The 27,628-nt window shown below is 41.2% G+C and overlaps 1 protein-coding gene across 3 annotated transcripts in view; it reads left to right on the forward strand.

Annotated features, from left to right (window-relative positions):
- The window catches only part of KDR (kinase insert domain receptor), a 47,880-nt gene that overhangs the window by 18,320 nt on the left and 1,932 nt on the right, over window positions 1-27,628 (forward strand). Inside the window, exons 11-29 of one of the 3 annotated variants that reach the window (XM_002745820.6) lie at window positions 806-929; window positions 1,693-1,801; window positions 2,629-2,970; window positions 5,128-5,274; window positions 5,608-5,739; window positions 8,778-8,884; window positions 9,310-9,445; window positions 9,816-9,920; window positions 11,347-11,460; window positions 12,023-12,111; window positions 12,746-12,899; window positions 15,013-15,110; window positions 17,617-17,739; window positions 18,205-18,316; window positions 18,538-18,637; window positions 19,043-19,148; window positions 20,256-20,407; window positions 25,405-25,504; window positions 25,996-26,081. In XM_002745820.6, coding sequence (XP_002745866.2) covers window positions 806-929; window positions 1,693-1,801; window positions 2,629-2,970; window positions 5,128-5,274; window positions 5,608-5,739; window positions 8,778-8,884; window positions 9,310-9,445; window positions 9,816-9,920; window positions 11,347-11,460; window positions 12,023-12,111; window positions 12,746-12,899; window positions 15,013-15,110; window positions 17,617-17,739; window positions 18,205-18,316; window positions 18,538-18,637; window positions 19,043-19,148; window positions 20,256-20,407; window positions 25,405-25,504; window positions 25,996-26,081 — 2,436 coding nt within the window. Of the gene's footprint in view, window positions 1-805; window positions 930-1,692; window positions 1,802-2,628; window positions 2,971-5,127; window positions 5,275-5,607; window positions 5,740-8,777; window positions 8,885-9,309; window positions 9,446-9,815; window positions 9,921-11,346; window positions 11,461-12,022; window positions 12,112-12,745; window positions 12,900-15,012; window positions 15,111-17,616; window positions 17,740-18,204; window positions 18,317-18,537; window positions 18,638-19,042; window positions 19,149-20,255; window positions 20,408-21,028; window positions 21,098-25,404; window positions 25,505-25,995; window positions 26,082-27,628 lie in introns of those variants that run through there. The other 2 variants (XM_078367974.1, XM_008993343.4) reach the window with 2 other exon arrangements.

The raw sequence follows: 27,628 nt of genomic DNA on the forward strand, positions 1-27,628 counted from the left end.
TTCTCTTAAGGGGTACCCTGAATCTATCCATCTTTCTCTGTGTCTTCCATTTTAGGAGATGTCTTTGCTTAGAGTATCCTACTTTAGCTAAGCTCAGCCTTGTTAGGTCAGCCCAGAGGTACATTTCTCCAAACGCAGGCTATTTGCTCAGTTTGCTAATTGCTAATCTTTGGTTTTTCTCCCAATACCAATCAATTGGTGAATACCAGCTCGCCCTTTCTTATCTGTGAGATCTATCTCTCAGAGGAAGTGCTGATAGATGAGAGGCAGTGATTGACCCAGCCCCAATCCTCAGGGTCTCAGGCCCAGCTTATCATGATCTGACACAAGTCCAGACATCCTTAGGGAAAAACACAAGAGCAGCAGCCAACCTACCAACACCCTACGCAGTCCACTTCCTGTTGTTGTTTTTGAGACGGCCACTACGAGCTTCTTCCTCAGCCACTGACCATTTCCTTCACGGAGACCACGGTTCCAGAGAAATTACTTTAAGGAGCCCAGTGGCTTCTAAGTTTCCTTGCCTTCCTTTGAACTCAACTAACTCGAATTGTCTTGTTGGTCCAATTTATGAATGAAGGTTTGTTCCCAGAATAGCTGCTTCCCTCCTGTATCCTGAATGAATCTACCTAGAATCTTTTCCTTGTCAATGCCTATTTTTAATTGGCGCCAAGTCTTCTGCCGTGGTAGGCTGCACTGGGAGTTATTTCTAAGAACAGAATAACCAAAGTCTGAATCTTTTCCTTATTCCTGATTTGAGTGAAGGAAAAATTAAATGATAACATGCTCTGTTATCTCCTTCTCATAGCCAAGCTGTCTCAGTGACAAACCCATACCCTTGTGAAGAATGGAGAAATGTGGAGGACTTCCAGGGAGGAAATAAAATTGAAGTCAATAAAAATCAATTTGCTCTAATTGAAGGAAAAAACAAAGTGAGTTCAAAGTTTTTAAATTTGAAAATTTGTCTCTCTTTAATGGAAGATTGTACAATAATATGTGAGGCATATTGGAGATTAATAATCAAATAGTCTGGATATAAAATAATAGCATATAAGTCACTTTGAAAATACCATTGACTTTTAGTGGTACTGTTAACTTATTAATAGCTTATCAGAGAAAGATAAAACATCTTTACATTTTTAGCTTATCGGAGAAAGATAAAACATTAAATCTATGCATCTGTATAAGGTGATTTTGATTTTAAAACATGAGAATGAAAATATGTGGATCATGTCATATTAAAACATGTCATTAGTTTCATGGTTTCTGAAGTCCTTTTTAATCTAATGTGTGAGCTTCACAGCAGCATAATTATACAAGTTGAATAAGTATCCCAAATCTGAAAACCCAAAATCCAAAATGCTCCAAATTCTGAACCTTTTTGAGTGCTGACATAGGAAATGCTTGTTGGAGCACTTTGAATTTGATTAGAGATGCTCAGCTGGTAAGGAAACAATGCAAATATTCAAAAATTTGAAAAAATTCGAAATCCAAAACACTTTTGGTCCCAAGCATTTTGAATAAGAAAGACTCAACCTGTAACTGCATAAATTCGAGAGTGTCCAATCAGTGCAGCAGTGGGAATGGCATAGGCAGGTTGTAGTGATTGTGGAGACAGCTGGACTTCGGTCTGAGTGCTTGTGAACAAACAGCCTGCATTGTTTATGGCCTGGGATTTGTTTTTTCCCCCTACAGACTGTAAGTACCCTTGTTATCCAAGCGGCAAATGTGTCAGCTTTGTACAAATGTGAAGCGGTCAACAAAGTCGGGAGAGGAGAGAGGGTGATCTCCTTCCACGTGATCAGTAAGTACTCTTCTCTGGAGGGTTGGATCACTCACACAGTGATTACTAAGCTGTGTAATTCCCTCTTATTTTTGCCATTCATGTGAGTGGCATGGCATTTAGGAAACAGGATTTGGATTGGTCATTGATGGTTTCATTCATAAATTGAAACTCCTCAGGTATCTCCTGGGTTTATGTGAAGTCAGTGCATCCCACTTCACTGGAGAGAGAATGGTTTCACAGATGCCTTAAACAACAATTACGTCCCAGTCCTCAGAGTATGATGCAGTGCATGACTTATTGAGCTTCAGTACATATTGGTGGGCTTGCTGTGGAACAGTTGATGAGGGTGGGCTTTCTGGAGGTGATCGGAATGAGAGAGGAGCAGTGCCCTTCCAATGCTGCTGATTTTGCCTGTGCATCTTAGTTTTATGCATAAGCTTTAGCTGACTCTGCTGAATGGAATATTTCAGTCAGGGCTAATTCATTGGCATAAATGTAGCTTTCGTGTCGTTGAGCATTAGTGTTGATGAAGACCTAATTGTTAAAATTCTGTTAGGATTGGAGATTTTGCTTTGGATTTTTACAATCTTAAACATTGCATAGAACTCATAGTGGAGATGTGGTAAATATCTGAGGAATTTGTTTACATTTTCAAGTAATACCTTTTGGCCAAATAAGATATTTTGGGACCTGAATTGTCTAGTTTGTTTGTCAAGTTGTGCATCATCTGGGACTGACAGAGCTTCACTTCTCTTGGTACTTGGTAGTAGTCCGAAATCAACAAGATGATAGTGAGCTGTAGCAAGTTAAATCACCATTTAGTAACTATGGCTTTTCCATTTTAGGGGGTCCTGAAATTACTTTGCAACCTGGCACACAGCCCACTGAGCAGGAGAGCGTGTCCTTGTGGTGCACTGCAGACCGATCTACGTTTGAGAACCTCACGTGGTACAAGCTTGGCCCACAGCCTCTGCCAGTCCACGTGGGAGAGTTGCCCACACCTGTTTGCAAAAACCTAGATACTTCTTGGAAATTGAATGCCACCATGTTCTCCAATAGCACAAATGACATTTTGATCATGGAGCTCAAGAATGTATCCTTGCAGGATCAAGGAGACTATGTCTGCTTTGCTCAAGACAGGAAGACCAAGAAAAGACATTGCATGGTCAGGCAGCTCACAGTCTTAGGTAGGGAGACAATTCTGGATCATCGTGCAGAGGCAGTTGGAATGCCTTCAATGTAGTGCAATTCAAGTGCGATGCAAAGATTACTGTCCTCTAGGAGCTTATGTTGTAAACCGGTGCACACTTCCTCACCAAAAGTCGTTGAGGCAGAAAGAAGCTAATAATAATGAAATGATGTATTAAAAAGAGAAAATAACATGGTTCTTTCCAACCATGGTGATGGAGTAATTCCCTAGTATATGTAAGGGACTAGCTTGAACCAGGAAAATTTCTACTTTATCTCGGGCATTAATTTATTTAAGTAGACATATATTTGTGGAATGCCTGCTATGAGCTAGGAGAGTGTCAGAAATTCACAGTAGTGAACGTGAAGGACAGGAGGAGAGCACAGGCAACCACTGGGAACTCACAGCACAGTGAGGTCGCTGTGTCCATGAGGACAGGAATTGTTCTCTCTTTTGCTCCCTGCTGTAGCTCTAGTCATAGAGCATAGCAGCATACACTAAGTGCTCAAGAAGGCACCTGCTGCATGAAGAGTGGGATGATGGGCTGAGTTTAGGACCTAGAAGATTCCATGGGAAGGAAGCTACATTCACTATCTGTACCTCTGGGTGATCCCACATGCTTCAGCGTAGCCTAGGGTCAATGGGATGATCACTTCAATGAGTGGCTAGCTCTGTAAATTCCTCATAGAGGCACTCTCTACCCCTTGTCTAACCTCATGCCTTATGCAAAGCTGGGCAGCCATAGCTCTGTCTGTGGGAAAACCCCAGGGCGAATTTGGAGAGCATCTCTTTGTGCCACTTCTCTGCATCTTCTCCTCCTTTTGGTGTTCCTTTCCAATTCCTAGGATGTATGTGCCCTCTGTTTTTTTTTACTGTTAGGAAGGAAATTGCCCAAGTAAATTAACCTACACCACAGTTTTAGAGGGATAACGTCATCATCAGAGGCCTTGGCATATTTGAAGAGGTACTTTCTGGCAGACACTAACATAAAGTTTGCTAGTTTTAGGGCCAAGGTGTTACAAGAAGAGATACTTTGGGGTCAAGTCATCCCTGGGACCGTTTAGTCACACCCCATAGACGACCATGGACTTTCTGTTGGCTGGTCTGGCTTCAAGATTATGGATGAATTCAGAGAAAGATGTGAAGTAGACTCCTGGCCTAGCTGTGCTCAGAAAATATGTGCTCAGTTAGCTGGTTTGCTTCCCTAAAGACTCCTAACTTGTTTTCCTAAAATCTGTTCCTAGAAGTAGGCTGCAGTCCAGTACATGTGCTTAGACTTCAATGTGGTATGCTGTTGAGGTAATCTCATTTTGCTAAGCATTGGAGTAGATTTTTTCAGCATGATCCCTTTTGATGTTCAGTTGATTTGGACAAGATATTTCCACAGCACTTTAATAATCTGAAGAAAGAATAAATCTAAATTTTTCTTGTGCAGTTAAATCCTCATGGGCTTCATTTTCTTTAAATCCATGACCTTCCTGAGGGTATTGTTGTTTTGTTTGTGTTTTAGTGGAAATAGCACTGAACTGGTGTTCTAGCCTCACCAGACTCAGTAACAGTTCAACTGTTTACTTAGTTATAGGGACATGGACAAGTCATTTAATATCCCGGAACTTTGTTTGTTTCATCTGTGAGATAATGCAAACAGTCCTATTCTGTTCATTACAAAAGACCAATGTGAGGAACACAAATTGTAGCAATGAGTTTTATAAGAATTGCCAAATTAATGCAAGGCATTATTTGTTGAATGATACTAAAGTCTGGCACTTCGAAGAGAAATATGAAGGAATTCTACTGTATTATTGACTAGAACTTTCATGGGGTGGGAGTATTCCCCTGGAAAGGTTGTGTCTGATTAGAGGAAAAAATCCATAAAGGTGACTCTGAACCTTTCTTTTGTGGTGGGGTTACCAGCTAGTATCACTAATATGAATGTTAAAAGCCATTAATCTGTTTGCAGTGTCCTGACTGACTTGTTTCACTGAACTTTACCCAGTGACCAGTGGTGCTGTTACCAACTTCTGCACATTTTTAGCTTAATAAACCAACAAGTTCCTTTTCACTAAATTTAAACTGTTTAAAAGTTTGCTGACACTAGAACCAGTTCAAAAAACTTATAGCTGCATGTTCTGTGATTCTCTTTTTGTGTGTTTAGAGCGCGTGGCACCCACGATCACAGGAAACCTAGAGAATCAGACGACGAGTATCGGTGAAACCATCGAAGTCTCATGCACAGCATCTGGGAACCCCCATCCACAGATCATGTGGTTTAAAGACAATGAGACCCTTGTAGAAGACTCAGGTAAATAGAACTTGGCTACCACTCTTGGGTTGCAGAACTTTCCCAGGGTTGCTATCCAAAATGCCATATTATTTCTTGATGTAATGTAGCAAAAAAGCAGTATTGGTGTCCATGGCCTGGCTCATTTTACAGACTTAGAATTGGAATATGGGGCCTTGTTGAGTTCTCATGAAAGCCTTATAGGATATTAGTCAGCAATATATCCCACATGACTTTACAGAGTTAGATAATAGACCAAGATGAAGGGCGGCATTTATATTTTCCAAATTTCCCTGAAAAACTTCACAGACCACATCATCACAAATGAGAATGATCATTTTCTTCCTCTCTTAGGCATTGTATTGAAGGATGGGAACCGGAACCTTACTATCCGCAGAGTGAGGAAGGAGGACGAAGGCCTCTACACCTGCCAGGCATGCAGTGTTCTTGGCTGTGCAAAAGTGGAGGCATTTTTCATAATAGAAGGTCAGTGGGATAAAGAAAATGTGGTACATATATACCATGGAATACTATGTAGCCATAAGAAGGAATCTAATCATGTCCTTTGCAGCCGCACGGTGGAGCTGGAAGCCATTATCTTCAGCAAACTAACACAGGAGCAGAAAATCAAACACCACATGTTCTCACAGGTGCGAGCTGTGAGCACATAGTCACAGGGAAGGGAACAACACACACTGGGGCCTGTTGTGGGGTGGGCAGAGGGAGAGCATCAGGAAAAATTGCTAATGCATGTGGGACTTAATACCTAGGTGATGGGTTAATAGGTGCAGCAAATCACCATGGCACATGTTTACCTATGTAACAAATATGAGTATTTTGCACATGTAACCTGGAACTTAAAAGAAAAACAGAAGGTCAGTGGGAAGTCATAGACACATCCTGCAGTTTTTAAAGATTAGTTTATATCTTATAGACACACATTCACTTTGAGCAGGGCAACTACAAATGATTTTTAATGTTATTTGTACTTTGTAAATTTTCTCAGTAAGCATGTATTCTTTTAACCAGCAAACATAATTAATATTGTTGTAATTCTGCTTGCATCACATTTCCTATTCCTGTAGTTCTTACTGTGGAAAATTCTTAGCCAGGCAGAATGAATAGCCTCCTCCCCCTGATTCTATCTTTGTTTGAATGGCTTGATTCACTTATAGAAACGATGCCTTTATATTTACTTGGAAAAACATTAGAATTGCCGCCTAATCATGGCAGTCAATACTATCCAGATAGTCACAAGGGTTCGGAGATTTAATTGAACTAGAGATAATTAAGATTCACTTGTGAACAATAGACTATTGCTCTTCTGACATGGAAAATTTTTGGTTTTTATCTAAGTATGTGTGTATGCAGGAGTGATGTGGAATAGGAAAATTAATTTGTAGCAGAATATTTTATCTTAAGAAGTAGATTCCTATGGCTTCTTTTTAATAGCCCACCGGGGGAAGAATAAAAAACTGTGTTGTATGGGTAAAGCAATGGTATTCAAGGGTAAGAAAGATGTATGGTGATAGAAGGGAGAATCGATGGATTTCTATGAACTCATTCTAAGTTGTCTCTCAAAGTCTATAGATTTTGGTCCCTTTACTCTGCCAAATCTATGATGCCAAGTATTGCATCTACATATGTTGACATATTTTCAAATGTATAAGCTTGTTAGCATTTCATAAACCACACTTGCAAATAAAGATTTCAAAGCTCGTGGAAGTTCTGTCATTTCCAAAATGATTCATGTTTTAGGGCAAATCCGCGGAGAGACCGCTAGGTTCTCTCTGATGCTCTGCATTCTCTCTTGCCAGTGGTCTGCAGCTGGTTACAGGTGCCTAACTAGGCAACACTAACAGAGAGATTATAGTTACTTGTTACCTGGAGTGAATGCTAAGAAAGGCAGAGCTAGATATTTAATACTCCTGCTAGGTTCCCAAATGTCAAGTGAGAATATTAATATACAAACACATGGAATATAGACTCTTGGATCTTTTCATCCTCTGTATACAACTGGACTCTTAAATCTGTGCGTGTAAATAGAGAATTACTTCCCTAGGACCACCAGAGAAACAAAATTTACTCCAAGCATACTTGTGTTTGTGTCTCAATGGTTAACTTTTATTTTGAAAAGCAATGTATTACTTATTGTGCAAACCAGTTTATCACTTGTCTTCTGCTCTCTCCAGGCTGTAGTGGGCCATCCGCACAGCTTGTGGCCCAGTTTGATCCACCTTGCACTCTTCTGATGGGAGGCCTCAAGTGATGATTGCTTTCTGATCATCTCTTTGCTAATCACTCTTGGTGGAAAGCCTGCTTCTGCATTTTGTTTCTCCCCCTCAGAGCTGTCCTCTGAAGCCCTGAGCATCTGCAGCTTTCCTTGCTGACCTCTAGTTTTCTCTTCTCTTTCTTTTCACGAGTGGTTTGAAACTCCCATTACCAGGCCATGAGTGATATGCTCATCTTTTCCTCACTCATGCTCCTGACACAGGGACAGGGTAGTGTAGGTAATGGTTAGCTCATGGTGGACAGACCTCTTTATCTCTTGACTGAACCACCAACTAGCTATGTGCTCTCAATCACGTCACTTAACCTCGCTGATCTTCTGTTTCTTCATCTGAAAACTGAGAGTTGTCGAAGAGATTAAGTTGAACCGCATATTTAAAGTGATGACTGCGTAGTAGATACGTGGTCATTAGTAGCTCTCGGGTCAAAAAGCTTGGTTTATTTCCCTCTTTGGTTTCTTATATGATCCTTTTTCAGACATCGACTATCAGTTTAAAAGCAGACTTTTGTTTTCCTTAAATACAATTTTTTTTCTCTGTAAAGAATGATCCGTTTTCTTTCCATCAAAGACTGCTCTTTCTCTAAACACTTTCTAAGTTTGGCTCTTAAGACATTACGACTCCTATGCTTAATTACTTTAGAATTGTATTTTTGTAAGTTTTCATGAGCAGTGTTTTGCAAGCTTTACCTTTTCCGTTGACAATTCTGTAGGCCAGATGTTGTGGCTTATGCCTATAATGCCCACACTTTGGGAGGCCAAGGCAGGGGGAAGGCTTGAGGCCAGGAGTTTGAGACTAGCCTGGGCAATGTAGTGAGACCTTGTCTCTAAAAAAACAAAAGGAAGATTAGCTGAGTTTGGTGGTATGCACCTGTAGTCCCAGCTACTTGGGAGGCTGAGGTGGGAGAATTGCTTGAGCCTAGGAGTTGAAGGCTGCAGTGAGCTGTGATTGTGTCATGGTACTTCAGCTTAGAACAGAGAGAGAAACCCTGTCTCTAAAAATAAATAAATAAATAAACATTAGGTTTTTTAAAAAAGAATTCTATAGACTCCATCCAAGTTAGGGGTGTGTGACTATTGTCCTCCAGGAGTTTTCCAAGTTGGCAAGCTTGAGATCTTGCTTTAGTGCTAAAATTTGTCATTTTACCAAAAAATAATATATATATATATATATATAATATATATGTATGTATGTAAGTTTCCACTGGTTGATACTCATTCAACTGTGTCTTTCCAGGTGCCCAGGAAAAGACGAACTTGGAAATCATTATTCTAGTAGGCACAGCGGTGATTGCCATGTTCTTCTGGCTACTTCTTGTCATCATCCTACGGACCGTTAAGCGGGTAACAAAATAATTTCCCTTCTGCCCATGCACATTGGTGCTCATGATTAATGAAAACTGACTGGGGTTTTTTGAGTTGTGTCTTCCCATTGTTATTGGCTCAATGGGAACATTTTAATTTCAATACAATAACATTCTTGCCCACTTTCTTTTGGCTGGATCTCAGGGATTTAATTGATAGAAGCCACTAGAGGGGAAAAGGGCTTGGACTGTCTAGTGTAGTTAGGCTTTAGAAACTTAATTCTGAGCTCCCTTGGGGGATAAGGGGACACCAGAAGCAGGGTTATAATAGGACCACTCTCAAACTCCATGAGTTTTATTGGAAAATGAGACACGGATGAGGATCCGATAAACAGCAATAACAAGCACACAAAACAACAGCCAAACAACAGTGTGAATATGACTGGAAGGATTGATGCTTTCCAGGCCAATGGAGGGGAACTGAAGACAGGCTACTTGTCCATCGTCATGGATCCAGATGAACTCCCCTTGGACGAACATTGTGAAAGACTGCCTTATGATGCCAGCAAATGGGAATTCCCCAGAGACCGGCTGAAGCTAGGTGCATTTTTAGTTGCTATTAATTTGATGTTGTGTTTACCAGGTCATCTCTTCCTCTATTAGAATGATTACAAATGTGGTCTATTCAGATGTTGGATTCTGGTTTAAAAATATTAATTCCATCTCTTGAATTTGGATAATCATTCATTTAGCCACTTAGAAGTAGGGTCCCTGTGTAGTCATCCAAAGCAGGACATTTGGGGAGCGAAGGGGGAATTATTAAGTAATTAAGCCAAGACAAAGGAGTAAACTGGACTATCCATGTTAAATTGGAATGCATGGTCACCCTATCTAGTTGACGCCTCTGCATATCACTCTGGTGGTAAAATAATCCAAGTCCGTTTTCTTGTTGCTATTGTTGTTGATTCTAGGTAAGCCTCTTGGCCGTGGTGCCTTTGGCCAAGTGATTGAAGCAGATGCCTTTGGAATTGACAAGACAGCAACTTGCAGGACAGTAGCAGTCAAAATGTTAAAAGGTACAAGCAAAATTATATGGTGCTCTATCTGTTTTGTCTAGGCTTTAAACAGGTTGCAAGGCTTCTGTCAGTCGCTTTGTGCTTTGGTGGGCCTACTAGCCACACATGCAGCCAGCCTAAATGATGCCCTGTGCAAACTGGAAAAAGGATCCTCCTTTGTGGCTTTATGCCAGGGTGCACGGTCTGGCAAGCAAAGTTGGGGATGGGTTTCACCTCCTTGCCTGGTTACCCTTGTGCAGGTCTCAGCCAACACAATTGTATTTAGTGGTTCTGGTTACAGGAAAAAAGCACTGTGATTATATTAAAATGGTTTCTTAATATATTGTGGAATCAAATAATTATAGACCATCTAGAGACAGGGAAAGGAAAGTAGTGGAATGCAAAAATAGCATGTTTTCTAGAATTGAAATATGTAAAAGATGTTCATATGTAAAAGATAATTTGCAAAATAAGAATGGTTGTGTTAGAAAAAAATGGGTTATATTTTTAAAATTAAAAGCTTTATAAATAATTGTTAATCCTAATAGTAATGGAATTCCATTCTGGCCATTTTCATTTCAGGATGTTAGACAATAAAGTTTCTTTATTCTTTCATTGAGGAAGACAGTGCCACTGACCCTTTGTGAATAGGTTTTGTGCGTTTCAAAGCTATCTTTCTCCATTTGCCTTTTTTCTCTTGTGACCAAGGGAGTATGTAATTTTGAGGTGGCTTATCTGGGCCTGAGATGTGGACTGTGCCTGTGAATTTGAGGGAAGTGTAGCAATCCATATAGGATCAAACACATAGTCTGAGTGCCATCAGCCTCATGTGCCAACTGGTCTTGCCAGCTGGCCCTAATTTGCTTACACAGATCGGCACAGATTGGCTGAAACATTCAGTATAGCCTCTAACATGTGAAGATATTTAATACATGTTGTCACATCCTTATGAGGAAGCGCTAAAATGATAGACCCTAAGAATCATAGTGAACTTGAAATGCAAAAATCCAGTTTTGTAAAAGAAGAGAATCTGGGCATGATTCCATTGCAGATGTATTCTTCACTTTACAAAAGATTTCACAATGGATTCCCTTAAATATCAAACATTTTGGCTCACTTAAAGTATGAATTTTATGGCTGGGTGGGGTGGCTCACACCTGCAATCCCCACACTTTGCACTTGGGGAGGCTGAGGTGGGTGGATCATGAGGTCAGGACTTCAAGACCAGCCTGGCAAATGTGGTGAAATCCTGTCTCTAATATATATATATAAGAAAATAGACTTTATACTTGACTTTTGAGGAAACGCATGTGGTCTGTAAACTAGGTCACAGCTGTGTTACCCCTGGAGGGTAAGCTGCACAGTGACATGCAGGGAGGGGAAGGCCCCCAATAACCTGAAGGTAATGTCCACACCTATGATTTCCCTCTTTGTACTGTGTTTGTAGAAGGAGCAACACACAGTGAGCATCGAGCCCTCATGTCTGAACTCAAGATCCTCATTCATATTGGTCATCATCTCAATGTGGTCAACCTTCTAGGTGCCTGTACCAAGCCAGGAGGTGAGTAACTGGATGGTTTTTGTCACCCAATTTTAACATTCCTCTCTGCTAGTGTTTGAGGGAAAGCAGTTAACTCCCATGGGCTTGATTTTCTTAGCTTAGAATACTGTGTGGATTCCTAGGAATAAATACATTTCATGGAGGTTTAATTGACACTAGAATTAAATTATTCTAAAGCTTTCTCTGAATTAAAAAAATGTCCTGTCACTGTGATACAGTTTGCTACCTGTGTAACAGATGTCCAGAGAAGAGTAAACTTCCACAAAACTTGAAAGCTTAAGGGTAGTTACCCCCGCAAATGGAACTATATTAAGTGATTGCACTGAAAAGCAAGTAGATGTGGGCTTTCTTCCGAAATTTTGATTAATCTTGTGAAAATGTCTTCTGGAAAAAAGAAGAACTACAATATAATGGGATTGGGACCAACCTATTTTTACATCCCTGTCCCAGTGAAAGGTTGTAGCCTTCTTCTACGGTATTTTTGGGTTCAGCACTCTATTAAACACTTCAGTGAGAAACATGCGTGAAAACCCATTTTCCTTCCTGGACATACTGTCTACAGGGCCGCTCATGGTGATTGTGGAATTCTGCAAGTTTGGAAACCTATCCAGTTACCTGAGGAGCAAGAGAAATGAATTTGTCCCCTACAAGGTATGTCATTTCCTAATCCCACTCTGGCCATGTTATAAAATGAAGGGAAACTCAAAATGGTACAGGTTAGTTTTGAAATTTTATGGAGAACTTGTGAGGAATCTTCTCATATTACCTCTTGGCTGTCATAACTTGCTCTTTTACCTTCTGGGGGCCATATGCTTCTCTTTAATTTTTGTGATTTTAATCTACTGACCCATTGCAGAGTGTGGGCATGGGGGAGAAGGTAGGTATGATCGAGGAGAGGGGAGGGCAGAGGGTAGGACAGCACTGGGTTATTCTGTCTTTCCCCTAGCCGTATTTGGCCACATGGAGTGTAAATCCCTCTGTGAAGAGCACCCTAATGCTGAAAGTGTGTCTTAATGCAACTCAAAATGTGGCATTTGTCTCTTTAAGCTAAAGAAGGAGCTAGGCTTTGTGGAAGAAACCCTATTATGCACAAAATTGCCCCATATTTCAGCAGACAAGAAGGACATCAATTTCAGAGATTGCATAATCCTGAAATTGATGTCCTTCTTGTCTGCTTTTTAGTAGTTTCAATTATCTCCATGGTTTACTACATTTTAAAGGTTGTAAACTTTTAAAGACCCATCTTATATTTAAGGAATTTGTTTGTTCCTTTGCTCTTTTATAGACCAAAGGGGCACGATTCCGTCAAGGGAAAGACTACGTTGGAGAAATCCCTGTGGATCTGAAACGGCGCTTGGACAGCATCACCAGTAGCCAGAGCTCAGCCAGCTCTGGATTTGTGGAGGAGAAGTCCCTGAGTGATGTAGAAGAAGAGGAAGGTACTGGCCAGTGCTTTCTGCATGCTATGGTGTGCTCATATAAGAGCAGACAGAGTGATAGGGTGTCACAAGAAATTTGATCATGGGAAAAGTCCAGTACTACCTCTCAATTTGAAAGATACCCGAATTTCTAAATAGACTGCCTCCATTCTTTCTCCCCAGAAGTGAAGTGTGGAAGCCCTAGACTGGGAGGCGAAGCAGGGCTAGCCTGAGAAATCTTGGTGGCTCAAGTGGGCTAAGCAGTCAGCTACAATCATAGCAGTGTTCTTAAAATACTGGTTTAACACTTATTAGTGGAAGAGGCTATAAGCTTTCTGGCAGTTGCTTTCTGGCCTAGCTGCTCCATTGCCTTGGAGAGCCCCAGAGTGGCTCAGCCCCATGCTGCATGCTTTACCTGTGCAAGTCTTTCTATTCATTGTACCTAACCTTCTCCAAGGTGGTTGAGGAGCCATCTGTTGTTTCTATCCTACCCCAAGTGGCTTATCAAATCTTCCTTCCAACCATCAAGACTCTCTTCCTTCCAAGGGAGTCTTGATAAATATCCTGGCTTTTATTAAGTTATATTTCCAACGTTTGTTTATTTATTTATTTAATTTTTGAGATGGAGTGTCTCACTGTTGTCCCAACTGAAGTGCAATGGCATGGTCTTGGCTCACTGCAACCTCCCCCTTTCAGGTTCAAGTGATTCTTGCACCTCAGCCTTCTGAGTAGCTGGGATTACAGGCATGTGCCACCACACCCAGCTAAACTTTTTTGTATTTTTAGTAGAGATGGGGTTTTACCGTGTTGGCCAGGCTGGTCTCAAACTCTTGACCCTCAGGTGATCCGCCTGCCTTAGCCTCCTAAAGTCCTGGGATTATAGGTGTGAGCCACCATGACTGGCCTCAGTGATATTTTGTGCTCTTTATGGGTGGAGCTGTGGTCCCAGCCTAACTTGCAGAACTTCAGCTGTCTTCAGGGCATACTGTCTATCTGCTTCCTTCAGAAGGAGCAGAGACAGCCCCATGGATGTAGTGATGGGTGACAGACTGGCTCGCCTTGAGACATGAGTCTAGAAGAAGAGTGAAAAAATCCACTCTGCTTCCCTTGACAAGAGGCTACAGAGAGAACTTGCCTTTAACTCCTTTTCCCTAGAAGCTGAGAAGGTAGTTTGAGGCTGGGACTTGGTCTAGAAGCACATGGGGAGGTGGTCTGGGCTTCACATAGCTGGGCCCACACTGAGTGGTGCTGACTCTACCCTGCTCTTTCTCCTTCAAAAAACAGTGGCCAGTGAGCCAGAAACCTAAGAGACTGAGTTGTTGAGAAAAAGGCTCACAGCCTTTTTAATACTTACAAGGTTATTATTACAACTAAGTTTTTGTTTACTCTGGTATGTCTCTCCAGGAAAGAAGCCATAAGTCTTATCTGACCAAAGAGATGATTTTGAAACACCCATTTAATGTCTTACTGTTTATTTGTACCAGTTGTACTGAAGTAAATACCACTAATTTACGTAAATTTATCTTTCCATGCTTCTGTTATCTCTCAGGAAAAAACATCCTCGCAGGCCAGATTTAATGTCGTTACAGCACTTTTTAAGTTTGAAAAGGAATTAAATATATTTCTAGTATTTTTAGTTATTCATTGCAGATTATAGTTTGACTTTTGGCCTTTGTCCCAGGACAAAGCCTGGAGAGAAGAGAGTCAACAACCCCGAATATTATTGTTTTATTTTTAGAGTTTTCCATATGAAACTATTGTTTATCCCTCTGGGTACATGAAAAAAAACAAAAAACAAAAAACAAAAAAAACCAGTGTAAGTGGCACATTTGGAGAGTCCTCTTTCTTTTCCAGATTATCTAGGTCAATATTATCTTATTCTACCTCCTGGATTTACTGGTTCGATTTGGCTAAAATGGGAAAAAGCCAGTATCGTTCTTAAGGGGGTATGATGAGGGTTAATGATACTGCGAATTCAGGAGATTTACAGAAGATAGAGGCATTGACTCTCTGCTTCTATTTGCTGAAAATGTAACTCCCAAGTCTTAAAAAGATTATTGCTCTAGCAAACTTAGAAACAAATCACACCAGCTGGCGGAAATACTGACCTCCATCCTCCTGCCTCTTCGGACAGCTCCTGAAGATACGTATAAGGACTTCCTGACCTTGGAACATCTCATCTGCTACAGCTTCCAAGTGGCTAAGGGCATGGAGTTCTTGGCATCGCGAAAGGTAAGACAGGTTGAGGGGAAATCAGCTATCTTTTCAGATCACAGATTCAGATCACTGGAAATAAGATGTCCAGTGTCAGCGACTGGTGCTTGTTCGGGATTATAATTCATTCACCACTTCTGTGTTTCTTAGAAGAGCTCTAATGGGGAGGCTCTGTTTCTGCTAAGTAACGGTGGTTAGAGAGTTCACGAAACTAAGCTGTATAATAAAGACTTGCCAAACATCTTCTAAGTGTTCTGAGCACTGAGGATACTGTGGTGATCAGACAGGCCAAGCTCTTCACCGTCATGGGGTTTACAGTTCTCATGGGTAGAGCAAACAATGAGCAATATAAACAAGTAAAATGCATTGGAGGTTAGATGGGAGTAAATGCTATGGTGAAACAAAGCAAGAAGAGTTGTAGAATATACACGAGTGATTTATTTGTGTATGTTTATTCTTCTGTCCGTTGTGTCCATCTGTTTTAAACAAGATAAACAATGAAGGCTTTACTAAGGAGGGCTTTACTTTATTGACATTTGAGCAATGACCTGGAGAGGGGAGGGACTGAGCCTTACAGATATCTTGGCATGAGAGTCTATTTTTAATTTATTTTACATTCATCAACATCCATCAAAAAAGTATTTGTTAGGAGTATAATTAGAAACCAGGAAGGACAGGCTTCAGATGAGAGTGATTAAAAGAGCTAAAATTAGAAAAATAGGCCAAACAAAAGCTGAGGTAGGGACGTGACAAGTTACAATATTCCAAAGATTATAAACACCAAGCGGGAACAGGCTGGTGGCAGTGACTCCTCTGGAAGTAGTAAAATGTGTAATTTTGTATTAGATAAGAAAACTTCCGATTAAGGATCAGGAAGAACTATCAATTGACAGAATGTATTCGTGCCACCTAATGAAGAAAGAAAGACTTAAGTTATGCATTTTTTGGTTTTTCTTAAATTAGGGTGAAACCTTCAACCCATGTTTTCCCCTGGAGTTTAAAGCTTCTCACAGCATTCAAGGCCTCAGGCTCTTCAAAGTTTCTGCTAGTAGCTCTTGTGTTCGCTCTCCCAAAGGGAAGGGGGAGAACTGAGGATTTACAGGGTTTTCCAAAAGAGAAAAGTCCTTTGCACTTCTTAAAGATTATGATTTGTTATTACTATTTTTTCATAGCCAGAATTCGCCACTTAGGGTTCCTTTTGCAGATTAGGAAAAGATTGGGCATGAATGTGGGGATCCTTTGACTTCCCTTACACCTACCAGACGATGTCTTGAATCCATTTGGTTGTGGGTTTAAAAAGGAAGCTTTTTGTTTGGGGGGAAAAGTCAAAAGTACTATCTGTTTTTGGAATTCCTGGTGTTGCTCCATTGTGCTAGAAAATGTGCTTTTGAATATGCCTTGTCCAGAGGAGAGTGCCATACAGATTTGAGTATGGGAAGGTTAGCAATGCCCAGTTTATACATGATCACAGTGACTTAAGAATTCTCCTCTCAGTTGGTGTGTTGGCTCACGCCTGTAATCCCACCACTTTGGGAGGACAAGGTGGGTGGATTACCTGAGGTCAGGAGTTTGAGACCAGCGTGGTCATCATGGTGCAACCCTGTCTCTACGAAAAATACAAAAATTAGCTGGGTGTGGTGGCACATGCCTGTGGTCCCAGCTACTTGGGAGGCAGAGGCAGAATTGCTTGAACCTGGGAGGTGGAGGTCGCAGTGAGACAAGATTGCCTGGGTGACAGAGAGAGATTCCTTCTCAAAAAAAAAAAAAATTTGATTCATTTCTTGTGCTCCATAAGACTCATTTTCTTATAAAATATCAGGTGGAGTTATAGCTGCCGAGTAGTAGAGAGTTAGATGAAGTTTAGAGGATACAGAGAAAGGGGAAACTGAGAAACTAAAAGGAAGAGAAAGAATGCCAAGGTGAATCTCATTTTATTATTAGTGCACTTAGAGAATGAACCTGACTCGTGTTAGGCTGAAATTGCCTTAATAGATCTTTATGGTAACGCAGCACTTTGAAATCAGCGGAACCCCCACTGGGAAGTGTTTATCAGAGCCAGTTGAGCTTCAGCTTCATACAGAAGGGGGAAACCAACAAAGAGCACTAAACCAATGAGAGCCCTTGTTTCTGATTTCCGTGCATTCATTCAAAAAATAAATGCCATTCTGGGACCTCCTTAGAATAACACATTTTTAACCAAATATGGGGCCAGGCATAAGGGATGTGTGGATGTGACCAGAAACACATTTTTAATTGTGTCCTACAGAAGCCTGTTTATGATTCCATCATCATATTATAACTTAATTATTTAACTCCAAAGGCTGGGGCTGTTTATGGAATAAGCAGATGTGTGTCTCAGCAACGCTCAGAGTTTTTTACTGAAGTGTTGATAAGAGGTACTAACCCAGTCCTTGTTAATCAGCTGGCTTTCTGATGTGGGATTTTTTTTGAAGCATGAGATCACAACAGATGTGAAAGAGATCAGCTGTGCTGAGAACTAATGCACACACAATTCTCTTTGCAGTGTATCCACAGGGACCTGGCGGCACGAAATATCCTCTTATCAGAGAAGAACGTAGTTAAAATCTGTGACTTTGGCTTGGCCCGGGATATCTATAAAGACCCAGATTACGTCAGAAAAGGAGATGTAAGTTTCAAACATGAACCCAGTGCTCTGTTAAGTAACAGAATTAAAACTACTGGCTGGGTGCTGTGGCTCACACCTGTAATTCCAGCACTTAGGGATGCCGAGGCAGGCGGATCACCTGAGGTTGGGAGTTCGATACCAGCCTGACCAACATGGAGAAACCTCATCTCTACTGAAAATACAAAATTAGCGGGGCTCATGCGTATAATCCTAGCTACTCAGGAGGCTGAGGCAGGAGAATTGCTTGAACCCAGGAGGCAGAGGTTGCAGTGAGCCGAGATTGCACCACTGCACTACATACAGCCTGGGCAACAGAGCGAGACTTCATCTCAAAAAAAAAAAAACAAAAAACAAACAACTAAACGTCTCGTAGTGAGCTTCAGGACCTGTGTCAGGAACAAAGGAAGTTTTTTCTTCAGATATTTGCTTTATTTGGGTTCTGAGTCCTTGTTTTCTATCCCGTAGGCTCGCCTCCCTTTGAAATGGATGGCCCCAGAAACAATTTTTGACAGAGTGTACACAATCCAGAGTGACGTCTGGTCTTTTGGTGTTTTGCTATGGGAAATATTTTCCTTAGGTGAGTCATTTCTCTTTGTCCTTCCATCAAGACTCCAAAGAGAATGACAAAATTTGCCTTTTTCTCTCCCTTACTTCACATCTATCAGTTAAAACTTCCTGGAAGCTTTGGGAAAAAAAAAAGATAAATATATAGGTGAGGAGGATGTGCAAGATTCAGACTCAGGATTTTTTATAAAAGAAAATCAAATCAAAGAATGGTTCCTCCCTGTTTTCTTCTAGGTGCTTCTCCGTATCCTGGGGTAAAGATTGATGAAGAATTTTGTAGGCGATTGAAAGAAGGAACTAGAATGAGGGCCCCTGATTATACTACACCAGAAATGTAAGACTTTTAGAAGTATTCCTCTGTTCTCTTTCTTTGCTCACAAGTTCTCCTAGCCTGGAAGGCTTTCCATTATTTAAACCTTCTTCATGGCCCAGTTAGTGTCCTGCTTTTACTTTGAGGCCTTTCTTGGTAATTTCAAGCATGGAGTCATCCCTTTTTTGAAAAGAATTTTATTATTCAAAGTAACCAGTTAGTTTTTACTAGATGTTGCTTTTTATGTTTTCTTTTCTATACACATTGAGCCTCTGGAGTGTAGGGCTCTGTGTCTTACACAGTTTTGTATCCCTATTTAGCATCTCAGCTCCTGGTGGGCTCTTTATAAATGTGTATTCATTTAAGTGCTTATTTTCAGCATCCCGGAAGAAAGAAGCATTTAATGAAATCAGTGTTTTGCTGCTCTAGGTACCAGACCATGCTGGACTGCTGGCATGGGGAGCCCAGTCAGAGACCCACGTTTTCAGAGTTGGTGGAACATTTGGGAAATCTCTTGCAAGCTAATGCTCAGCAGGTTTGTCACCTGTATCCAAGAAGCTTCTACAAAGAGTACTTAGATGTCAAGGACTCCCCTACTGCCTGAACTGTCATCTCATGGCCGCCATGCCATCCTCTCAGCACTGAATAATCTACTGTGTTCTTCTTCATCAGAGTAACAGTGCTTTTCTAAAAGCTGTAATGACCCTTTTAGACAGATAGGATTCTAATTTATAACCTGGGAGCAGACCCCTCTGATTTCTACCTACTTATCTCTTTGTTATATCTTCCAATGCTCTTCTAAAGCTAAAACAAACCAACAAATATCTGGTTGATCCACAGAAGATCAACAATGGAGGAAATTTCAAGAAATTTTAATAAATTCTGCAGGCAAAAATACATCTAAGCTATGCAAAAGAGATGGTTTCTGTCTTGGTACCATCCCAGGCTCTTATAACTCCCACTGGAAGATTTTAGAGTTGTAGTCTTTACTATCAGAATGTTATTTAATCTCCAGTCAATGCTCTCACTGCAATGGAAGCCAATTTCCTCTTTCTTTTCTTTTGAACAGCTGGGGGACACTGGGTCAGCTCTATTTTTATCAATAAACCTCCCAAACATTTACAGGTATCCAATAGCCCTTTATTTCTTTTTCTTGATGCAATACTATTAAATTGTGCAAACTTTTCTCAGAAGACCCGTTTTCTTACCCATTTATTGCTTTTCTTTAGACTGTCATCAGTTTTTCCATTGCCTTGAAATGTGGAGGCTAACACCGGATACCATGCCCTCTGAAGCGCTTGCTTGTGTGGTTAGGTCTTTGTGAAGGAGCGATTTTTTCTTCTAGCTCCGTGTGTTCTCTTGTTACCCCTCTGACCACAGCCTGTGTTCTCTTCATTGTAACTGCCCTTCCCTGTGGGCTCCTTACCCATCTTGTTTTTAGTTCTCTCCTGTAATATACCTTCCATTTCAATGCCCTTTTGTTTCTGACGCATGATTTGTAACATTGTCTTAAAGTTCTGTGTTCAGATATGAAAGCCACACACCCTATGTAGCCAAGAAGCCCCTGTGGCCTTTGTTTTTCATGAAAAGGCACTTGAAGAACAGAAGCCATAACAACAGTCTTCTGTGTTTATTGTTTCAGGATGGCAAGGACTACATCGTTCTTCCGATATCAGAGACTTTGAGCATGGAAGAGGATTCTGGACTCTCTCTGCCCACCTCACCTGTTTCCTGTATGGAGGAGGAGGAAGTATGTGACCCCAAATTCCATTATGACAACACAGCAGGAATCAGGTAGTGTATATGGCCTAACATCCCCTGGGGGAGGGCGACTTCAAGGCCATCTTGGGGAGGGGGATTGGAAGTGGAAGGAAGACCTTGTCTAAGGCTACTGCATTATCCCACTTCCACATAACCTTAGCCCTGAGGCTGACATAACGGGGAATGCTCCTGCAAGAGGATCTGGGTAGGTGTGCTTCCTCCCATCTGTAGCCCACGCTGCTGCCACAGCATTGCCTTTAAGAATTCCAAGCCCTGCAGCTGCAATAGCTGGAATGCCACAGTTTGTTAATCTCCAGAATAGAGAGACCAGTTTTACAAAGACATCTGCATTTAAATTATCCCCATGTACGCTTTTATTAATGTGAATTAAATGGCTTAGGAGAGATTCAGAAGAGAAGAGTTCTGTGCGTGCATGAGAACATAGTTATGGCTCTCTGGCAAGGGTACAGAATGCCATGGGTCTGTGTCCTGAATTAGACTGGACACTGCATCTCAGAAGCCCCTCCCAAGTCTGAGTTTCAGCATTGCATTTGCATAATGGGATGTCTGGGCTTATTTAAAACACATGCACCGCAGTCCTTTTCTGATTGGCAGAGGGGTTCTGAAGGCAGCTTTCTTTTTTCTCTCTCCCAGCACCTGTGCATAAGGAAAGAGTTGGTGTGGTTTTCTACAATACGATATTAAAATTGCCTTTTTTACTAAGGCTGGGACTGCTTCACTTTGCTTTGTTTCTTTACCAGCCCCTTTGGGCGTTTTCCTTCGTTAACTGGAACCCCTGACAGCATGGGTCCAGCTTGCCAGCCTGAGTGTGCCGGGCTGCAGGGAGGGCAGGAGCTCTCTCATGTCCAGAACTTGGCCAGGTTGCCACAGGGCAGGGGATGCTAAGGGGAACTTGTGGACAGTTTGCCCCCTAGAGTCGTATGGGGCAGCAGGAACACTGATGAGAAGGAAGAAAGCTTAGAAAGGTTAGAAGCCAGCAAGTGAGCTGATCATTCCATCGAAGTCAAAGCATTAGGCATATTTTTAAAGAACTTTGCCATGTATTGTCAGATGTTGCCCGTATCGTAACACTCAGAGCCAAGCAAGGTAGAAACAACGATCTTTTTTTTTTTGGATGTATTGTTGATCATGAGACTCAATTCTATTACCTGAGGGCAGTATAAAATTGTGGTTAAAGATGAGGTATTAGAGTCAGATAGAACTGAGTAGGACCCCCGAATTTGCCTTTTAGCAGCTGTGCAACTTGGGGCGAATCATCTAGCCTCTCCCTCAGTTTCTTTATCTGTGAAATGAGACAAGGCCAGTGGTGCTATTTGAAATGGCTGTTTTGAGAGTTGTAAGATAAAATCTATTTCTAAGCACCTCTCCCTTGAAAGCACTCAGTAAAAGATACCTATTAAGCGAGCTGCTTAAAATCACATCCTTGAGATGAATCCAGTTCCTCTGGTGCCTAAGTCCATGCTGTTTCCTCCCATGCCAAGGGGGGGCCCTCAGAGAGAAACAGTAATGAAATGAGACTACGGTTCCACTCCTGTGTTTACACATTTCCAGTTCAAGTTCAGCCAGCCTTTTGGTGTGACAGTTGTTCCCACACGCTATTATTGCCTCCCCCTTTATCAGAAAGCCATTTGATCATGAACTATATTCCATGTGTTTTCTGTGACCAGATCGAGCGATGATCTGAGTCGGCAGCCTCCTGGCTCGCCGGGTGCTTTGCATATGGTGCTGAGCAGGAGATGAAGTCATGTTTGTGTAATGGAAGCACCGAACGATGCTGGATCTATAAAAGGACTGCTAACATTTATCCCCAGAAGCGTGGACAAATGTGGCACTGCACTGCCAGCACAGGCCTGGCTCCTATTTTCTGTGATTTTTGAATTGGTTTTTCCAGTCCAGTTTCTCTTTTATCTAGCCATAATTTGAAAAATAAAATGGAAATTAGAATCTTTTGTCTGCATCTCCTTTCAACCTCCTCCACCTTTTTTTCCTTTTTATAAAAATAAAACTCACGGTCACATTTTAATCATCTGGTTTCAAAGAAAAGCAGATAGAGGCATTTGCCCACGGCATGCTTCATTCCGTTCCTCTCCTGGGGTTCTGCTTCTCTGGGGAGAACGAGTTGAGGCTGGGGTACTTCTCAGGGGGCCTGTTCCATCCTCGTATGCATTTCTGGCCAAGTACAAAAGCTGAGCAGTCTTTCTCACTTGCTTTCTCCTTCTAATTTTCAATTCCATTGCATTATAAATAGAGCTGGCCAGAGACATCACTGTGGGAGCTAGCCTCATGATTTGCTGCCCCTTTAAACCATATGAAAAATATTTACTTAGCATTTATTTAGAGAAAAGGCTGAAAAGTGTGTGGGAGAAGGACCACTCATGTCTAGACTTAGCTTTGCCTCTCATTTCCCCTGTGGATCAGCTCTTGTCTCAAGTTTGCATGCTTCCTGCAAGAAAACACATACTCACTGGGCTCATCTTTCTTTGAGGGACCATCTGCCATTTTGCTCTGTCATTTTCTCCTGGAGTCTGACCTCCCACATCAAGCAGCTTATCAGAAATTTCTTTGCAGTTCTCTTTTAGAGAACTGGTTTTGGTTTTGGTGCATACCATTTTCTCCATTTTGGTTAATTGTTAGTGACGATTAAATGCCCCTTGGAGATTGATGCTTGGGATAGCCTGCTAGCTAGGTATTTCTGAATTTGACCCTACCATTAGACTGATTGAAGTGGGACTGTCCTTTCTGCACTTTCTGTCTGTTTCATACCCGACACTTACACCCCCCACCCTGCCCACTGCATGATCAGTGCCTGCATGACAAGAGAACAGCACTGTGCACATACTGGGTGCTTAATAAAGGCTTGAACAATTGTCTCTGCTGTTTTCTTCTTCCTTTTCCTGCTGATACTCTTCCAAGGGAGTCTGTATGGAGTAGAGGAAAACAAAAACTAAAAGTTCACATGGGCTTTGGTGTCTGAAGGTCAAAGTTTGAGTCTCAGTTCTGCCCTTTATTAGCCATTTTCTCCCTAATCCCTGGCTCCCTCATCTCCAAAGGAGAAATAGTTAAAAGGCCGATTTCTCCATCTTATGAGGAGCAGAGGCACCCATTGTCCGTGGAAATGCTTTGTCAGTCGTGAAAGTATCGTGCCATTTAAAAAATCGCTGGATTCAGAATTTAAGGAGCTGTCCGTTCTAAGGCAGCTGAATTATTGTCCAAACTCACCAGTTCTAGTTGGTTGTATCCCCTAGATATCTCTAGAATGAGCCCGTGTCACTCAACCTCATGGGCATTCCCTTTTTCTAGCCAAGCTGCCCTTGTTTCTCCTGAAGAAGTGCAGTATCCCTCTCATGGGCCTTACACCTCTAGTCTTATTCTTTTCAATCCAGAGTCAACTCTCTAAAGGACAGATCTGATCTTGTCAATCCCATGCTTAAAACCCTTCAGTGGCTCCTCATTGCCCTCAAAACAATAATTCATACAATCAGTTATGTGCTTTTGGATAAGTTCCTCAACCTTTTTATGCATTGGGTTCCTCATCTGAAAAGTTGGGATAGTAATACTCACCCCTAGAGAGTTACCGCAGTAAGCACGACATGAGATGCTGCTTAGATAGCATCTGGCAGAGTGCTGGGCATGTGGCAGATTATCAGAGGGGACTTCCTGAACAAGTGAATGAAGGAATGATTGACTATGGTACCAGTCTTTTTCGATAACCATTACTTTTAGGGGCTGGACTTAGGAGAAAGTAGGCTATCTTGCACCCTGTGTATCATATCCTCTAACTTGTGGAGTTTCCTGAGTGAGGATATCACCAATAAATCTCAATCTCTCTTCTCTGTATAGGGAGGAGCCAGCCTCTTGGGGTAGGAGAGAGAGACTCAATTTCCATTCTTCTCATTTGGCCCAAGGTCTATGCAGCATGTTCCAGAAAGCTGCTTGTCGTGGGAAGTAGGCTGGTATAGGAATGAAGAGTGTATTTTCTGTCTTGGTGGGCCTTTCTGGTGAATAAGTCTTCCTTTCCCTCTCTTTGGGATGTAAGTGAGGTTGATAGGATCACCTAGACTCACCCAAAGCCAAATGACCAGGAAGGAGCACTCCCAAGAAGGAGAGGATCTGTTTTCTGAAAAGTCTTATTCTTTGGACTCCTGAAGGAAGCTTTGGAATTCAAAGGAAGAAAATGAGCTTTGTGTGAGAATCATTCTTCTTCATTAGAACAATATGCCCAATGTTCTCCATGTCGTTCATCTTCCCAACATCCCTGTGAGCTAGGGTGGGAGTGCTACTACCAACACATCTTACAGATGCGACAAGAGGGGCATGGAAATATTCATGACTTTCTCAAGTTTCTGCAATCAGTGGTAGACTCTGAAATAGGCAAAATATCTTGTGACTCTCAAACCACTGTTTTTTCCTGAGACAGCAACTCTAGAGGCTAAAACCAGGGGACAATGAGACTCAGCCCACCTTCCCTTTGCACACTAAGCTTCTGTTACATGGAGGAGGAAGAGGTTGCCTTCAAATCACTGCTGGGTTCAGTATTCTTCAGGAGGTCTTCAGATGTTTCCTCTGCCCATCTTTCCTTGAACGGTTTCTCTGTGAGCATTATCCAGAAAACCTTTCCCCGGAGATGGTCAGACAGATGTGAAACACTCGGTAATATATCCAGAGCCCACTGGAGGAATCCCAGGCAATCAGGAAGCCAAGGAGATGGCAGTTGATCACTCCATCTGCTGCTGTCTTCAGTCCAGGACTGGACCTCAGAAGTAGAATTCAAAAGAACAGGCTCATCGAGACTCCTCAGTTATATTATACTTTTAAATGGAGTTTCTCAGGAAATTAAGCTTTCCATGTGTGCTAGCAGAGAAAGATTTTTATTTTGTTCTGTTTTTCTAAAGGATGTTTTGAAGGTTGCTATTAAGCTTGTGGTTGAAAGATAATGAACTTAGGTATCACTTGTGGTATCTGCAGCCAAATATACCACCACTAAAATACAAATATTTGTTCTTTTGCAGTCAGTATCTGCAGAACAGTAAGCGAAAGAGCCGGCCTGTGAGTGTAAAAACATTTGAAGATATCCCATTAGAAGAACCAGAAATAAAAGTAATCCCAGATGTAAGTGCACTTTTAAAAATAGTCTTAGAAATAATACAAAGGATGAAACATTAGCTAGATAAATATTAGCCTAAGCATTAGAGTCTTGGAGCCTCATTAAAAGACTGTCCTCGAGTGTGTGTATTGTGGGGCCATTATGGAGATGGAACTTTAGTTTTTTCACAAGTACAGCCTCTGGTACAGGGTTCAAGACTGTAGCTTTGTGACCAATTTCACTAAAGTGCAGGTAGTGTCACGGTGAAGAGCGTGATGCTAACAGGCGTTCTCAGCTGCTGCTTTGTAAACGTTCTCTTCTCCCTGGCCTGTGTCTACTCATAGGAAGCAGTTGCTTCCTTTTGTAGCTTGGACAATTTGTGGCTATGATACCTTTATGTTTTTCCACAGGACCTTATCTGATAGACATGATAGACGGGTTGAGAAATCAGCTTAATTAAATAGTTGGTCATTGTATGCGCTCAATTAATTGTGCCATCTCATTGTCTCTTCAAAAGGACAGCCAGACGGACAGTGGTATGGTTCTTGCCTCAGAAGAACTGAAAACTTTGGAAGACAGAACCAAATTAGCTCCATCTTTTGGGTAAGACTGAGCTACATTAAAAAGACAAATTTCAATAAAAATTTTTGGCAGGAGCTTAGGACTTTCGATGTAAGTGCAGAATTTTTCCTCTGGGGTCTTTGTTGGTTGGAGAAATTAGCATCAATTTAACAAATAAAAAATGGAAACAAACCACTCAATAAAATTAAGTGACATCTAAAAATAATCTTAAATAAATTAGAGGATTTGGTCCATTTTAATGAGGATTCATGAATACTAGGGAATTTCTGAGTATGTTTGCTGTGGTCAGTATTTTGTATGGTGTTGACTAAATGAAAAGGTCGTTGGATGTGCTCCCTAAAGCTGTCAATATGATTAAAATCTTTGTGGACTCTGAAGAATTTTTAAGCCTGTATACAAATGGGTGCATCTGTGCTTAAGAAGTATGACATATAAATAAGCCAATATCTACTTGTTTGAGACATTTAAATATTACTGTCTGAATTAGTAAGTATTTAATTATGGGGAAAGTATTAAAATCGGTTTTAAATATAATCTCCACTCTGTGGTTCAGTAGGAATTTGTAGTTGTCTTGAATACATGTATGTCCTCTTAATATAACAAATAAATGAAAATCTATATTTGTAAAAATAATAGGATAAGAGTAGTTATTTATTTGCTGGAGTTTATTTGCTAGAGTATTCTTACCTACAGGTAAGAACAGGGGAGGTTTTGATTTGCTTATAATCTAACTTTTATATAAAATGGGAATACTCATGGGATTTTTGAATAATGCTCATACCAAAAAAAAAAAAAAAAAGCCCAACACATTAAAATGTGCCATTGTGCTATTTTATTGTTTTCTTTAAGGCTCAAGGTAAGACATTGTGAAAGTCAATGATATATTTCATTCATTGATTCAAAAAATGTTTATTCAGCAAGTATCATGTGCCAAGCACCATGCCATTGCTTAAGACACCTACAGTAGTTTTATTGGGGTTAAATTGAAAGAAAAAATTATATTTCCCATTATTTGAAGTAACTTTTAAACTGCATATAAACATGGATTGATAAAATTCCTTTTTGCAGTTTTTTTACATCAAGAATTTGGGTAAAACAACTATTACTGGGAAAAAACACCTTAGAATGGCTTGTGAAAGTGTAAGTCCTCAAGTTTTAGATCAACACAGCCTACATGTCTAAGCTTTGACGTGATTACCGTCTGTCAGTATTCCAGGCCATTGAAAACATTCTCTGGTTGCTACTGAGTGACTGGGGTCCTCAGTCCCTCCAAGGAATGTGGTTTTGATGAGTAAAAAGCAGTGTTTGACACATCTGGCTTGATTGCACACACGCTTCAAGTTATTAAAGCTTCAAGTTGCTCAAGAGCTTTATCACCACCATACACATGCCCCGTAGTTCCCAAATTGCCAGAATGGGAAAAGCACAAGAACATCCCAAGTTCCTTGAATATCATGCAAGTGGCCCTTTGGCTCCTGTCACTGTATACACACTTGTCAATCTGCAAGGCCATAAACATGTTCCACGGGCTGGGGCCTTTCATAACTCAGGAGAACTGCCTTTCATCT

The sequence above is a fragment of the Callithrix jacchus genome, chromosome 3 (assembly GCF_049354715.1).
Source record: "Callithrix jacchus isolate 240 chromosome 3, calJac240_pri, whole genome shotgun sequence".
In the NCBI taxonomy this organism is placed as follows: Eukaryota; Metazoa; Chordata; class Mammalia; order Primates; family Cebidae; genus Callithrix; species Callithrix jacchus.